The sequence below is a fragment of the Scyliorhinus torazame genome, chromosome 1 (assembly GCF_047496885.1).
Source record: "Scyliorhinus torazame isolate Kashiwa2021f chromosome 1, sScyTor2.1, whole genome shotgun sequence".
NCBI classification, from domain to species: domain Eukaryota; kingdom Metazoa; phylum Chordata; class Chondrichthyes; order Carcharhiniformes; family Scyliorhinidae; genus Scyliorhinus; species Scyliorhinus torazame.
In genome coordinates, this window is record NC_092707.1 from 183,469,545 (window position 1) to 183,487,348 (window position 17,804).

A 17,804-nucleotide genomic window follows, 5' to 3' on the forward strand; every position below is an offset into this window, starting at 1 on the left:
AACCCGTGTCCCCACAGCATTAGCCTGGGCCGCTGGATTACTGGTTCAGTGACTTACCATCATCCCCCCACCCCCACCCCCCCCACACACACACAATCTGGGTTAGATGATAAGCCTTCGTTTTTACTGGAGGGATAATGACTGAGAACATAGAACATAGAAAAATGCAGCACAGAACAGACCCTTCGGCCCACGATGTTGTGTCGAACTTTTGTCCTAGATTAAGAACAAATTAATCTACACCGCATCATTCTACCGTAATCCATGTACCTATCCAATAGCCACTTGAAGGTCCCTAATGTTTCCGACTCAACTACTTCCACAGGCAGTGCATTCCATGCCCCCACTATTCTCTGGGTATAGAACCTACCTCTGACATCCCCCCTATATCTTCCACCATTAAATTTATGTCCCCTTGTAATGGTTTGTTCCACCCGGGGAAAAAGTCTCTGACTGTCTCCTCGATCTATTCCCCTGATCATCTTAGAAACCTCTATCAAGTCGCACCTCATCCTTCTCCGTTCTAATGAGAAAAGGCCTAGCACCCTCAACCTTTCCTCGTATGACCTACTCTCCATTCCAGGCAACATCCTGATAAATCTCCTTGAACCTTTTCCAAAGCTTCTACATCCTTCCTAAAATGAGGCGACTGAAACTGCACACAGTACTCCAAATGTGGCCATACCAAGGTTTTGTACAACTGCATCATCACCTCGCGGCTCTTAAATTCAATCCCTCTGCTAATGAACGCTAGCACACCATAGGCCTTCTTCACAGCTCTATCCACTTGAGTGGCAACTTTTAAAGATGTATGAACATAGACCCCAAGATCTCTCTGCTCCTCCACATTGCCAAGAACCCTACCGTTAACCCTGTATTCCGCATTCATAGATGTCCTTCCAAAATGGACAACCTCACACTTTTCAAGGTTAAACTCCATCTGCCACTTCTCAGCCCAGCTCTGCATCCTATCTATGTCTCTTTGCAGCCAACAACTATCCACAACTCCACCAATCTTCATATTGTCTGCAAATTTACTGACCCACCCTTCAACTCCCTCAACCAAGTCATTAATGAAAATCACAAACAGCAGAGTACCCAGAACTGATCCCTGCAGTACGCCACTGGTAACTGGGCTCCAGGCTGAATATTTGCCATCCACCACCACGCTCTGACTTCTATCGGTTAGCCAGTTCGTTATTCAACTGGCCAAATTTCCCACTATGCCATGTCTCCTTACTTTCTGCATAAGCCTACCATGCGAAAACTTATCAAATGCCTCACTAAAATCCATGTACACTACATCCACTGCTTTACCTTCATCCACATGCTTGGTCACCTCCTCAAACAATTCAATAAGACTTGTGAGGCAAGACCTACCCCTCACAAATCCGTGCTGACTATCCCTAATCAAGCAGTGTCTTTCCAGATGCTCAGAAATCCTATCCCTCAGTACCCGTTCCATCACTTTGCCTACCACCGAAGTAAGACTAACTGGCCTGTAATTCCCAGGGTTATCCCTATTCCCTTTTTTGAACAGGGGCACGACATTCGCCACTCTCCAATCCCCTGGTACTACCCCTGTTGACAGTGAGGACGAATAGATCATTGCCAACGGCTCTACAATTTCATCTCTTGCTTCCCATAGAATCCTTGGATATATCCTGTTAGGCCCGGGGGACTTTTTTAAAAAAAATATTTTTATTCTCCTCCTTTTACACATTTTCTCCCAAATTTACACCCACCAACAATAAACAATGATCAGCAACAAATATGTCAATCCCCATAACAAAAACAACGATCCCATCCTCCCACCAAACCCCAAACATTAGCCCGCATGTTTACATAAACAAATGAGAAAAAGGAATCAGAAATCACCCAGTCACTCTTAATACACACAGCCCCCCTCCCCACAACCCTCCCACCCTCCCCCCCCACCCCCAACTAATGTTCGATGTTATCCAGTTCTTGAAAGTGCATGGTAAATAATGCCCATGAATTGTAGAACCCCTCCGTCCTTCCCCTCAGTTCAAACTTAACCTCCTCAAGAGTCAAGAATTCCACAAGTCCCCCCGCCACGCTAGGGCACAGGGTGGAGAGGTTGCTCTCCATCCCAACAGGATCCGCCTTCGGGCAATCAACGAGGCGAAGGCTATGATATCTGCCTCCGCACCCATTTCCAACCCTGGCTGGTCCGACACCCGAATATGGCCTCCTGGGGACCCGGGTCCAGTTTAACGTGCACCACATTGGAAATTACCCTAAAAACGTCCTTCCAGTAATCCTCTAGCTTTGGACAGGACCAAAACATATGAACGTGGTTAGCCACCAACCCCCCCCCACCCCCAACGTTCACACACATCTTCTACACCTTCAAAGAATTGGCTCATCCTCGCCCTCGTGAGGTGTGCTCTGTATAACAGTCCCGGGGGCCTTGTCTATCCTCAAGTTTTTCAAAATGCCCAACACATCTTCCTTCCTAACAAGTATCGCCTCAAGCTTACCAGTCTGTTTCACACTGTCCTCTCCAACAATATGGCCTCTCATTCGTAAAAATGTGGCTGTGGTCCTCTGGCTGATACAGAGGTTGTGAGGAATGGCCTGAGAAAATTGATGAGTATCAAAAGAAATCAATCAGTGCCATGAATGAAAGGTTCAGTTGGCCGTGTGGCCTAATGCATAAGGTGCCTGACTTTGGTGATGTCGAATGAATGAGAGGTTTCAGCAGGTGGGGCAAAGGAAAGGGCTATCGGTGACAATTTTTAAAAAAATATTTTTATTAAGGCATTTGTATATAAATTAAACACAAACCAACACAAGGGTAAGAACAAACAGGCAGCACAGCGGCGCAGTGGTTAGCACTGCTGCCTCACGCCGCCAAGGTACCAGATTCAATCCGGGTCACTCTCCGTGTGGAGTTTGCACATTCTCCCCGTGTCGGCGTGGGTCTGACCCCCCACAACCAAAGATGTACAGGATAGATGGATTGGCCACGCTAAATTGCCCCTTAATTGGAAAAAATTAATTGGGCTCTCTAAATTTAAAAAAATAAATTTTAAAAATGTTTTAAGAGTAAGAACAAATAGAAACCTCATAACAAATAAATAACTAATGCCCCGACATACCAAGAATCACCACTTGTGGACTTGGGACCACCTTCAGTACCTTGGACATTACATCCGCGAACACCTGCCAGAACCCCTTTAGCTTCGGACATGCCCAAAACATGTGAACATGATTCGCAAGCCTCCCCGCGCACCACCCACACCTGTCCTCCACCCCCTCAAAGAACCTACTCATCCTGCCCACCATCATATGCAGCCTGTGAACTACCTTAAACTGCCAAATGACGAAGGTGCATTCACCCTCCTCAGAGCCTCCTCCCATAATCCAGCCTCCATTTCCCCCCCAGTTCTTCCTCCCACTTCCGTTTGACTTACCCGATCAGGGTTCCCCCCCCAGTCCATTAGCTTCTTGTAAATCTCGGACATCTTATCCTCACCTACTTCTGCTTTCGATATCACCTTATCCTGTAGCTCCAGAAGCGGTAACTTGGGAAAGGATGGCGCCTGCTTCCCCACATAATCCCGTACATGTAAGTACCGGAACCCGTTCCCACTGGGCAGATCATACTCCTCCTCCAGCTTTTCCAAATGCGAAAAGCTAGCCCCCCACAAACAGGTCCGCAAACCGCTCGATCTTTGCCCGTTGCCACCCCCGAAATACAGCATCTAACTGCGCCCCCCACCCCCCCCGGTGCAAGTCGATGATTACCGCAAATCGGTGCCCAGACCTTCCAACCTCAAATGCTGCCGCCACTGTCCCCCCCCCCCCCCATACCCGCAGGGCAGCCACCACCACCCTACTCATGGAGTACTCGGCCAGCGAGAACGGCAGAGATGCCGTCAACAATGCCCCTAAACCCGTGCTCCTGCAAGAGGCTGCCTCCATCAGCTCCCACACTGACCCCTCCCCCACGACCCACTTCCTAACCATGGCTGTATTCGCTGCCCAGTAATAGTTCATTATACTTGGTAAGGCCAGCCCCACCCCCCACCCGCGACTCCGCTCCAACAGCACCTTCTTTACCCGTGGGGATTTCCCCGCCCACACAAATCCCAAAATCAAAGCATTAACCTTTCAGAAAAATGATTTTGGGATGATGATCAGGAGGTTCTGAAATACAAATAAGAGCCTCGGGAGTACCATCATTTTCACTGTCTGCACCCGCTCCGCCATTGAGCACATCCCTCCTCTTGAAATTCCCACTCATCTTTTCCAACCACCAAATTCAATTTATTCAGTTATTCCCATCCCCGCGCCACCTGCATACCCAAATATCTAAAGCTCACCCCCACCACCCTGAACGGCAGCTCGCCCAACCTCCTCTCCTGCCCCCTGGCCTCAATCGGAAAGTCCTCACTCTTCCCCATGTTTAACTGAAATCCGAAAACCGGCCAAACCCCCTCCAGAATATTCATAATTCGCCCAATGCCTCCCAATGGGTCCGAGATATAAAGCATGTAGCGAGACACTGTGCTCCACCCACCCCCCTGCACTATCCCTCTCCACCTCCTTGACGCTCTAAGCGCCATTGCCAGTGGCGCTATTGCCAAGGCAAAGAGCAACGGGAAGTGTGGGCACCCCTGCCTTGTCCCACGGTGTTGCCCAAAGTTCCCTGAGCTTACCAATTTGTACGTACACTCGCTACAGGCGATACAACAAACGGACCCAGTCGACAAACCCTTGCTCGAACCCGAACCCGAACCATCCCAACACTTCGCACAAATACTCCTACTCCACCTGATCGAATGCCTTCTCCGCATCCACTGCGACTGCCACCTCCACATCCGGGGGCACCATTATCACATTCAGTAATCTCCTGGCGTTTGCCGACAGACGCCTCCCCTTTACAAACCTCATCTGGTCTTCCCCTACGCTCCTGGCACACCGTCCTCAATCCGCGAGCACAAGGCCTTTGCTGGTAGTTTGGACTCCACACTTAACAACAATATTGGGCGATAGGACCCACACTGCTCTGGGTCTTTATCCTTCTTTAATATTAAGGATATGGAAGCCTGTGATAATGTAAGGGGGAGTTCCCCCTTATCCCTCGCCTCATTATATGCCCTTACTAGCAGGGGCCCCAGATCCCCAGAAAACGTCTAATAAAATTCTACAGGGAACCTATCCGGGCCCAGGGCCTTCCCTGCCTGCATCGACCCATCTCCTCCATCACTAGTCCAATGGGGGCCCCCAGCCCCTCCACCAAGTCCTTCTCTACCTTGGGAAACTCCAACCCATCTAGGAAATGCCGCATTCCCACCCCCCACGCCCGCTTGGGGACTCCGATTCATAGAGCCTCTTATAAAGTTCCTCAAAAACCCCATTCACTCCCACCGGGACCAGTACCACTCTTCCCCTCTTGTCCTTCACACTTCCGATCTCCCTCGCCGCCTCCTGCGTCCTAAGTTGGTTAGCCAGCATCCTGATGGTCATCTCCCCATATTCGTACACTGCCCCTCTGCAACTGCCCCACAGCCTTCCCCCCGGAGTCCACCTGCAACTCTGAGACCACAAGTACAAAACTTTCTTCACCCTCGACCTCCCAAACCTCTAAGGGTGTCCCCCACGCCCCCCCGAATGCCCACCATGAAGTTCTTCAGCTCCTTCGCCACCGCCGACACCCTCCCCGACCGTGGTCTCAACCGGTCCAAACCTGGTTCAATGACCACGTTAAAGTCCATAAAGTCCCACCCCATAATCAACCGGTCCAAGTCCAGCTCCGGGGTCTTTCCCAGCACCCGCCTCATGAACTCAACATCATCCCAGTTTGGGGCATAAACATTCACCAAGACCACTGGCATCGCCTCCAGCTTCCCACTCACTGTCACGAACATACCTCCCAAATCTGCCACTATATTCCCCACCTCAAACGCCACCCATCTGTTATCAGCACCGTCACCCCCCCCCCATTTTCATATCTGATCTTGAATGAAAGTCTTGCCCTACTTACCCTTTCCTTAACCTCGTCTGGTCCCTAACCATCAAGTGCGTTTCTTGGAAAAAGGTCATATCCGCCTTCAAGCTCCTCAGATGCGCGAACACGCGTGATTGTTTGACTGGCCCATTCAGCCCTCTCACATTCCATGTGACCAACCTGGTCGGGGGGGCACCCCGCCCCCTCTCCTGACGATCAACCATACCCCTTCTTTGGCCAGCCCCCAGCCCGTGTCACGCGACCTTCCCGGACCGCCCTCAGATGTCCACTGCCACCTCCCTTCTTGCTACTCCACAACAGTCACACCTTTTCAGCAGCACCCCCATCCTAAAGAAGACAACACTCCCATCACCCTCTGCTACACTGACCACCTGCTCATCCCTCATTGCGCTCCCCTTAATTAGCCCGCCCAGCTAGCCTGGCAGCCCTCGCCCATGCGCCAAACCTCCTATCCCCCCAGATTCTCCTCTCGCCCGCTCACACACTGCCATAATGAAATTTTAAAAAGGTGCACTCACCCTCCACGTTCCCCAAACATTCCACCACAGAACCAAACAAAACATCTCTAAGGACAGGTTCTCCTTAACCAACAGCCTAAATAAAACAAAAAGGCAGAGAGAACCAACATCTTCTCATATTTCCTCCACAGTTCAATGTCCTCCCTCCCCTGCCAGTTCATTGTCTCTTAGAAACTCCATTGCCTCCTCTGGTATCCCAAAATAATGCTCTCGACCGTTGTAAGTCACCCAGAGGTACAGCATCCCAAACTTTACCCCCTTCTTAAAGAAGGCAGCCTTCACTCGGTTGAACCCGGCCCTCCTCTTGGCCAGTTCCACTCTAAGATCCTGGTACACCCGGAGCAGGTGCAGCTCCTTGTCTGCCTGGCCCACCGCAAAACCTTCTCCTTGTCAAGGAACCGGTGGAGCCACACCACCATCGCCTTCGGCGGCTCATTCGCCTGCCATTTTCTCATCAACGCCCTATGCGCCCAGTCGATCTTCGGGGGCCAGTCGAAGGCCCCTCCCCCATCAGCGTCTCCATTATCTTGGTTACATTTGAGCCAGCGTCCGCTCCCTCGATAGTCTCTGGCATCCCTACATTTCTTAAATTTTGTCTCCAGCAATTCTCCAGATCCTCCACCTTCTCCTTTAGCCGCCTCTGGGTCTCCTGCATCATCCCGATCTCGGCCACAAATGAGGGAAGCTGCTCCTCATGCTCCCCCACCGCCTCCTCCACTTTCTGGATCACCTGGCTCTGGGTCACCAGCCTCTGCTCCACCCGGTCGATCCCTGCTTTCAGTGATTCCACCACCTTGGCCAGGTCCTCCTGGGCTTCCGTCCTGTGCTGGCTGAACTTCTCATTCAAGAGGTCCACCAGCTGCTTTGTAGACCATTGGGTTGGTAGGGCCGACCCTTTACCCTCCGCCATCTCCACCTGTGGCACATGAAGAATTTCTTGCTCCAACTGCCCCTTCCTTCTCGACCCACTTCTGGTCCATGGATCCATACAACAACATCACCAGTGGAGTTTAACTTTCCTCAACCAACTCTACACTTTTTTCCACCAAAACATCCACCAGCAAACGGGGAAAAGGATCGAAAAAAACGCTCGAGCAGGAGCTGCCAAATGTGTGACCACTCACTCCATGGCCGCCACCAGAAGTCCCTATCGGTGACAATTGTCAGACAGCTGAAGGATAATATGTGGATTTCTTTAGTCTGCAAATATGCACTGAATAAATATGCAAATGAACAGGGTTAGCTGCTGGACATCATAGAACATAGAACAATACAGCGCAGTACAGGCCCTTCGGCCCACGATGTTGCACCGAAACAAAAGCCATCTAACCTACACTATACCATTATCATCCATATGTTTATCCAATAAACTTTTAAATGCCCTCAATGTTGGCGAGTTCACTACTGTAGCAGGTAGGGCATTCCATGGCCTCACTACTCTTTGCGTAAAGAACCTACCCCTGACCTCTGTCCTATATCTATTACCCCTCAGTTTAAGGCTATGTCCCCTCGTGCTAGCCATTTCCATCCGCGGGAGAAGGCTCTCACTGTCCACCCTATCTATCCCTCTGATCATTTTGTATGCCTCTATTAAGTCTCCTCTTAACCTTCTTCTCTCTAACGAAAACAACGTCAAGTCCATCAGCCTTTCCTCATAAGATTTTCCCTCCATACCAGGCAACATCCTGGTAAATCTCCTCTGCACCCGTTCCAAAGCCTCCACGTCCTTCCTATAATGCGGTGACCAGAACTGTACGCAATACTCCAAATGCGGCCGTACCAGAGTTCTGTACAGCTGCAACATGACCTCCTGACTCCGGAACTCAATCCCTCTACCAATAAAGGCCAACACTCCATAGGCCTTCTTCACCACCCTATCAACCTGGGTGGCAACTTTCAGGGATCTATGTACATGGACACCTAGATCCCTCTGCTCATCCACACTTTCAAGAACTTTTCCATTAGCCAAATATTCCACATTCCTGTTTTTCCTTCCAAAGTGAATCACCTCACACTTCTCTACATTAAACTCCATTTGCCACCTCTCAGCCCAGCACTGCAGCTTATCTATATCCCTCTGTAACCTGCTACTTCCTTCCACACTATCGACAACACCACCGACTTTAGTATCGTCTGCAAATTTACTCACCCACCCTTCTGCGCCTTCCTCTAGGTCATTGATAAAAATGACAAACAGCAACGGCCCCAGAACAGATCCTTGTGGTACTCCACTTGTGACAGAACTCCATTCTGAACATTTCCCATCAACCACCACCCTCTGTCTTCTTTCAGCTAGCCAATTTCTGATCCACATCTCTAAATCACCCTCAATCCCCAGCCTCCGTATTTTCTGCAATAGCCTACCGTGGGGAACCTTATCAAACGCTTTGCTGAAATCCATATACACCACATCAACTGCTCTACCCTCGTCTACCTGTTCAGTCACCTTCTCAAAGAACTCGATAAGGTTTGTGAGGCATGACCTACCCTTCACAAAGCCATGCTGACTATCCCTGATCATATTATTCCTATCTAGATGATTATAAATCTTGTCTCTTATAATCCCCTCCAAGACTTTACCCACTACAGACGTGAGGCTCACCGGTCTATAGTTGCCGGGGTTGTCTCTGCTCCCCTTTTTGAACAAAGGGACCACATTTGCTATCCTCCAGTCCTCTGGCACTATTCCTGTATCCAATGATGACATAAAAATCAAAGCCAATGGTCCAGCAATCTCTTCCCTGGCCTCCCAGAGAATCCTAGGATAAATCCCATCAGGTCCCGGGGACTTATCTATTTTCAGCCTGTCCAGAATTGCCAACACCTCTTCCCTACGTGCCTCAATGCCATCTAATCTATTTACCTGGAGCTCAGCATTCTCCTCCACAACATTATCTTTTTCCTGAGTGAATACTGACGAAAAATATTCATTTAGTATCTCGCCTATCTCTTCAGACTCTACACACAACTTCCCATCCCTGTCCTTGACTGGTCCTACTCTGTCCCTCGTCATTCGCTTATTCCTGACATACCTATAGAAAGCTTTTGGGTTTTCCTTGATCCTTCCTGCCAAATACTTCTCATGTCCCCTCCTTGCTCGTCTTAGCTCTCTCTTTAGATCCTTCCTCGCTACCTTGTAACTATCCATCGCCCCAACTGAAACTTCACACCTCATCTTCACATAGGCCTCCTTCTTCTTCTCAACAAGAGATTCCACTTCTTTGGTAAACCACGGTTCCCTCGCTCGGCACCTTCCTCCCTGCCTGACCGGTACATACTTATCAAGAACACGCAGTAGCTGATCCTTGAACAAGCTCCACTTATCCAGTGTGTCCAAAACTTGCAGCCTACTTCTCCACCTTATCCCCCCCAAGTCACGTCTAATGGCATCATAATTTCCCTTCCCCCAGCTATAGCTCTTGCCCTGCGGTGTATACTTATCCCTTTCCATCCTTAACGTAAACGTCACCGAATTGTGGTCACTGTCCCCAAAATGCTCACCTACCTCCAAATCCAACACCTGGCCTGGTTCATTACCCAAAACCAAATCCAATGTGGCCTCGCCTCTTGTTGGCCTGTCAACAAACTGTGTCAGGAAACCTTCCTGCACACACTGTACAAAAAACGACCCATCTAATGTACTCGAACTATATCTTTTCCAGTCAATATTTGGAAAGTTAAAGTCTCCCATAATAACTACCCTATTACTTTCGCTCTTATCCAGGATCATCCTCGCCATCCTTTCCTCTACATCCCTAGAACTATTTGGAGGCCTATAGAAAACTCCCAACAGGGTGACCTCTCCTTTCCTGTTTTTAACCTCAGCCCATACTACCTCGGAAGATGAGTCCCCATCTAGCATCCTCTCCGCCACCGTAATACTGCTCTTGACTAGCAGCGCCACACCTCCCCCTCTTTTGCCTCCTTCTCTGAGCTTACTAAAACACCTAAACCCCGGGACCTGCAACATCCATTCCTGTCCCTGCTCTATCCATGTCTCCGAAATGGCCACAACATCGAAGTCCCAGGTACCAACCCATGCTGCCAGTTCCCCTACCTTATTTCGTATACTCCTGGCATTGAAGTAGACACACTTCAAACCACCTACCTGAACACTGGCCCCCTCCTGCGACGTCAAATCTGAGCTCCTGACCTCTATACTCTCATTCTCCCTTACCCTAAAACTACAATCCAGGTTCCCATGCCCCTGCTGCATTAGTTTAAACCCCCCCAAAGAGCACTAACAAATCTCCCCCCCAGGATATTTGTGCCCCGCAGGTTCAGATGTAGACCATCCTGTCTGTAGAGGTCCCACCTTCCCCAGAAAGAGCCCCAGTTATCCAGAAATCTGAATCCCTCCCGCCTGCACCATCCCTGTAGCCACGTGTTTAATTGCTCTCTCTCCCTATTCCTCATCTCACTATCACGTGGCACGGGCAACAACCCAGAGATAACAACTCTGTTTGTTCTAGTTCTGAGCTTCCATCCTAGCTCCCTGAAAGCCTGCCTGACATCCTTATCCCCTTTCCTACCTATGTCGTTAGTGCCAATGTGGACCACGACTTGGGGCTGCTCCCCCTCCCCCTTAAGGACCCGGAAAACACGATCCGAGACATCACGTACCCTTGCACCTGGGAGGCAACATACCAAACGTGAGTCTCTCACGCTCCCACAAAATCTCCTATCTGTGCCCCTGACTATAGAGTCCCCAATTACTAATGCTCTGCTCCTCTCCCCCCTTCCCTTCTGAGCAACAGGGACAGACTCTGTGCCAGAGGTCCGTACCCCATGGCTTACCCCTGGTAAGTCCCCCCCCCCACAAGTATCCAAGGCGGTATACTTGTTTCTCAGGGGAACGACCGCAGGGGATCCCTGCACTGACTGTTTTTTCCCCGTCCCCCTTACAGTTACCCATCTATCTCCAATCTTTGGTGTAACTAATTCCCTGAAGCTGCTATCTATGACCCCCTCTGCCTCCCGAATGATCCGAAGTTCTTCCAACTCCAGCTCCAGTTCCCTAACTCGGTCTTGGAGGAGCTGGAGATGGCAGCACTTCCTGCAGGTAAAATCAGCAGGGACACTAACGGCATCCCTCACCTCAAACATCCTGCAGGAGGAACATTGCACTCCCTTCCCTGCCATTCCTCTAACTTTCTACCAAGATCTGGCTAACAACTAAATTAATTTTTTTTTATATATTAAAAAAAAAATTATTATTAATAACAATAATAAAATATGGATAATGGATAATGATTTCAAACAAATAGTTTCCTTGATCAGTTGAGTAGGGCACTACCCCTGAACTGGGGTGCAACGCAGCTGGCAAATCTTTCAAGAGGCCTCTTGTGCGATTTACCCCGCTCGCCATGCCTCGTGAGATCTAACAGGATCTTGGGAGACGTTGTGATTTGGATCCTGGCCATTAGTATTAGCAGCACTTTGATATGGACTCGCAGGAGTTACCCAAGGCACAGGATCTAATTCCCATGCCTCAGAGACCCCGAGCGAGTGCCAGTTAATACTGGTCTTCACAAATGGGGGCCAGACGTATCGGCACTTGGGGCGGAAGTGGGGGCGACTCTCAGGGGACTGGGGCCCCTGGATGACTAGGCTCTGAGCAGGGTGGTACCCTTGTATCCCCGATGCTACCTGGGCTACCTGGGCCAGCCTGGCACCGCCACCTTGGCACTGCCAGGATGCCCAGGTGGTACTGCCGTGCTGGCAGGGGCACTGGCAGGCCCGGTTTACATTTTGCCTGTGGCGGAGATCGGGCCCATGGATGCCTGCCCTTATCAGCTGGGATGTGGGGGACTCAATAACCCTCTTATTGGTGAGTTGGGGCGCTGGGGGGAGGGGTCCGGAGATCGTGTTTTGGGGTCTCAAGATCGGGACGCTATTTTGCACTGGTGAGTCGAGTTCCTCAGTACGCGAAATGGGACTAAGTGTGGCCTTGGTGGGGCGTTTCCCCCGAGGCCCCGAAATGAGTCCCATTAGCTGGCGGGGTCTTTGTCGGCTAATCACGCTGGACACGGGACTCTATTTCATTTCCATTAAATCGAGCGCTAAGACTTAGAACTGATATACTACTAACATGAGGGGACACAAAAAGCATAGAAATTCATGGTTAAAGGCTGTTAAAGCTACCAACAGATAAAACGAAGGATGGGATTTTCAGGCCCATCTGTGGGAGCACCGCTATGGACAAGCCAAATGTCCAATAACCAGAAGTTACCGGCAGCGGCCGAGGTTGGAAAATTCTGGCCAAGTTTTGAACCTAATTCATCTAATACAACATGGGGGGTTCCAAAATGGAGGAAATCACATAGATTTGATTAATGCGTGTGCTCACAGCAGACTTCACTGTGTCTGGCCAAAGTGTATTCTACTGGATTATTGTCAGTTCTTACCCATCATGAGGATTGAAAGGAAAATATTACTGATTTCCTGGAGGGCCTTATTCCCAAATGCAAGCAACAAGCCTCCAATCAACTCAATCCAGCCCACCACAAGTTGGTAATCCATGGGGTCTAACTTGACACCCACATCGTTTAATGGGAACACATCGGCAAACTTCACAAACTCGTCCACCTGTTGGAGAAGCACAGAAAGGGAAAGAAAATCAACTGCATTGTACAGCAAGAAACAAAGAACAGGATGAGGCTAAGTGAGCGAACAATCTTTCCTGTTTCCCTCGATCAAACTACCCACCTTCTGAAAGCACCCCTCAATCATCTCTTTCTCTAGAAACACACACATGAGCCCATTTATATTGTTTTCTTAATTGGCCTGAACTATTAAGTTATTCCATAATTACTATATTACACTTAAGACAAAACATAAGCTGATGCTGCGGTGAAATAATAGGAGAGGGTGCTGCCCTGACAGAGATGCAATCTTTTGGATACGATGTTAAACAGAGCCCTCATCGGCCCCAACAGGTGGATGGAAAAGATCCCATGGTATTATTTCAAGGAAGAGCAGGGAAGCTTTCCCCTGTGTCCTGGCTGTTATATTCTTGGAGTGCTGCAAAGAGAAAAGTTATGGAGTTGCAACACTCTTGGATTTCTTAGAAACACAAGGTTTATTGCTCATACAATCCAAGATGGTGAACTGAAAGACCAAGCAAAACACTCTGCTGACGTCACGCCAGATCAAGTGACATTCCACCAGCAGGGTTGTATTGTCGGATACAAAACACTGGCCAATATTCATCCCTCATTCAACATGCAAAAACAGATTGTCTGGTCATTATCACATTGCTGTTTGTGGGGGTTTACTGTACGCAAAATGGCCGTGACATTTCCTACATTACAGCACTTGAAAAGCTAGCTGATAAGGTGCTCTGAAATAACCCGAGGTCATGAAAGGCATTGGGTAAATGCAAGTCTTTCTTTTCATAAAAAGTTTTACTCGACAATACACCTTCGCATCCTTGTTTTAAATTTGTGCCCCCTGGAAGTTTAGACAGGGCGGGATTTTCTGGCCGTACCCACCGGCAGGATCTTGCGGTCACGCCAGCAGCGACCCCCTGCCACAGGTTCCCCGGCAGCGGAGGATACGAGAAACAGGAAACCCCGCTGATAGCGGCGGGACTTGAAGATCTTGCTGCCGGCCAGTGGCAGGCTGCCTCTGCCGCTATAAAACATGCCGCAGTGCAGGAAATCCTGCCCAAAGTGACCAATTTGCCTGGATCAACTCTTCCCAATCTCCCAGATGGGGTTTGACCAATTTTGCTTACTCTTTGCTTTAAAAACATTCACGTGAATTATCACATAATCAAGAAGGAGATCAAAAGAAAATTATCACTTGACCATTGCTGAAGGGCACTATGCTGGTGGCTGGTAACTGCCCCCCCATCCTCTCTATCACTTCAGGCATGTGACTTTAGTAGACCACAAACCGGTCCGAATTGAGTTGGTAAAAAGAAAACTCGGTTTATTGCAAAGCAATTATATTTACAATATACATCAGATCCCAGCCGGTCTATTCTTTCAGTTCCATACCTGGCCGACATTATATAGAGCTCAATCATGAATGTCCTCGGGCTCCCCGCCCCCTTAACGGAGGAGTTTGTAATCGGTGAGACTCACAGGGAGACTGATTGCTCCAATCCTGTGGTCTCGTGCGGGTTATAACATTCCCTCACCCCCAAAGTCCGACGACTGCTGAATAGGACTATCTTCGCCCCTGTCTGTGCTCCCTGCACTTGGATTTGGTGGTGTATATCTGGACGGCGAACGTCGTTTCTGTTTGGAATGCCATGATGGATGCACGGGGGCTGCTGCACTACTTGAATCCCGGAGACCTCCGTTGCCTGGGTCTCCATTCCAGAATCCATATATACAACCTTTGGTGTCTTGACCCGCTTGGGGTAATGTTCTAGCCTCTACTAGCATTGGATTTGATTGGACTGTAATTTTCCCCACCAGAGGAATTTATCGTAAGACGCGTCCTCTGGACCTTATGTGATAGAGGTGCTTTTTGATGATGCGACCTTGTGCCTGAACGTGATAAGATACCAGCCCTGTCTGGTGGACGATTGTCCCCGAGATCCACTGAGCACCATCAGCAAAGTTTCAAACATAGTTTGCGCTACTTGGCACAGTCTGGGTGGCTTTCGTCTAACAAGGCAGTCTCCTTTCTGTTCCTGGCTATGGCGTATCTTCCCACCATTATCAGGGAAAATCAGACTAAGGCAGGTTTGAAGCCTCCAGCCTGTTAGCAATTCAGCCAGGACTCGCCCCGGTCGCGGCATGCGGAGTGGTCCGATAGCAGAACAAGAATCTGGCCAGTCTCGTGTCCATCAACCCGAAGGCTGCTTTCTCAGCTCTCGTTTGAACATCTGTACCGCCCTTTCCACCAGCCCATTCAAAGCCGGGTGGAACGGGGCCGTATGGATGTGCCATACCCCGTTGATCTTCAGGAATCCTGAGAATTCCTCACTTGTGAAAGGTGTTCCATTGGCAGTAAGTAACACCTCTGGGAGACTGTGCTGAAAGACAGATGCAATTTCGCAATGGTCGCCTTCGAGGTGCATTTTTTTCCAATTAAGGGGCAATTTAGCGAGGCTAATCTTTGGGTGTGTGGGGGTCCACGCAGACATAGGGAGAATGTGAAAATTCCACACAGACAGTAACCTGGGGCCGGAATCGAAACCGGGTCCTCAGCGCCATAAGACAGCAGTGCTAACCACTGTGCCGCCCACGCCTTTGAGGTGCTTGACGACATTCTGTGGACTTCCAACCACTTAGAAAGTGGGCATCTATCAGAAGTAAGAACATCCAGCCTTGAAAGGGGCACGCAATATCAGCGTGTAACCGCACCCACGGTCATCCCAGCTATTTCCATGGGTGAAGGGGGACGGCTAGTGGAAGCTTCTGTTATTCCTGATCGACACCACACTGCTAATCTACCCATTCTGTACCTGCTTCCAAGTCCAGCCAACAAACATAGATGCAGGCGAGTATTTTGATTTTGGACACCCATCTCTAGAAATGACGGAAAACCTTGCCCAAATTATTTCAATGTTCCTGTTCAGTTGCCCGTGACTAACACATCGTCCATATACACCACCACTTGTGCAAGGCAATCATCCCAGTATGTTTTCCATTACGCTTAAGAATGTGGCACAGGCCGACGACATTCCAAAGGGTAGTCTGGTGTACTCGAAGAGGCCTCTACGGGTGTTTATAGTGATGTGTTTATGTATGTCTAACTACAAATACACATGACTTTTTATCGAGCTTCGTAAATGAGTGTCCACTGGCCAGTTTTGCGTATATGTCCTTGATACGGGGCATCAGATAACGATCCAGTGGGAGGTCCTGTTGACTATCAACTTATAGTCCCCACATAGTCTGACCACCGTAAAACTGGTTTGAGCACCGGGACCACCAGCACCACCCAATCGGCAAAACGTACTGGTCTAATGGTCCCAAGGCCTTTCAGCTGGCTGAGTTCGGCCTCAGCTTTTGCTAAGAAAGCATAAGGCCTGAAGTACCTTGGTTGTGTGTCTGAATCTACCTGAATTTTTGCCATGGCCCCTTTTATTTTCTCAGATCCTGGTTGGAAAACCTTGGGGTATTTCCCTAGCGCTTCGTATCCTCCCCCGCATCCCAATTGGAAAATTTGCTGCCAGTCCAGTGGTAGACATTTCAGCCAATTGCAGCATAGCAGGCTGGATCTGTGTCCCTTTACTGTGCACCTAGTTCCTGCAATGGCTAATGGTTCGCTGGTGTACGTTGCTAATCTTGCCTCCGTGTCCCGGATATCTAACTGCCACATCCCTGTCCTTATCCTGTCGAAGGTCTGCTTCCCAATAACTGAAACCGCAGCTCGTGTCTAGTGTTATGGGCCAGGGTTTAGAGAACAGCAAAGTGTATCATGGAGTTCACCTGACCCACAATTTTTAATAGATTGTGGTATTGGGAGCACACAGCCCACTCTACAGATGTGGTACAGCAGAAATGGAAAAGTATTTTTTAAAGCAAAACAATGTTTATTCTATGAACTCAAGTTAAACTTTTTAAAACATACAGTGAACATCTTAGCAACCATTAATTCAAAAACAACCCCCAAAGAATACAACACTAAGTAATCCTTTAAGCTTTCCTTTTAACATCCGTAAGACTTAAAACACCTTTTACCAGAAGCACATCAGGTTAAAGTCACTACTGTTATTAGTTTTAAATTGCCAGGATCTATTTACAGTTGTTAGATTACAGAGAGAGACTCTAATACACCTTCTGGCTGTGACTGCAGCTATCCAGCTCTGAAAACGAAACTAAAACACACCCTGCAGCAAACAGCCTAAAACAAAAGTAAAAAAGCTGACAGACAGCCCAGCTCCAACCCCTCTCTGACATCACTGCAGTGATAAACACCGATTTCTTAAAGGTCCTCTCACTACAAAGATTTATATACACACCCATTTATAAACACCCATTTCTTAAAGGTACTCTCACATGACACTGTTCTATAAATTGGAGAGGGCATATTGAAATCAATCTGCTCCCAGCACTCAAACCCACTTTGAACTTGTTATGGCAACAGACAAATTAAAGGAAGTAAACCCACTGGGAAATGTTGGGAGCATTTAAAGATGCAATGGCCACACGAGCAGGCATTTTGCAAGAGTGCGTTCCCTCTTCAATTTTCTAAAACGCTTTTTGCCTTTTCAAAATATATAATGCCGAGGCGTGAGAAGGAGGCTGTAGGCGAGCGATGGCACAACGCTGGCGCCAACTCTAATTGCTGGCTGGAGATGGAGTGTACATGATGCTACA

General features: G+C 48.9%; 1 protein-coding gene across 2 annotated transcripts in view; it reads right to left on the reverse strand.

Annotated features, from left to right (window-relative positions):
* The window catches only part of LOC140418142 (transmembrane protein 35B-like), a 118,858-nt gene that overhangs the window by 77,953 nt on the left and 23,101 nt on the right, over window positions 1–17,804 (reverse strand). For both annotated transcript variants that reach the window (XM_072501560.1, XM_072501566.1), the window contains exon 2: window positions 12,927–13,107. In XM_072501560.1, coding sequence (XP_072357661.1) covers window positions 12,927–13,107 — 181 coding nt within the window. The remainder of the gene's footprint in view (window positions 1–12,926; window positions 13,108–17,804) is intronic.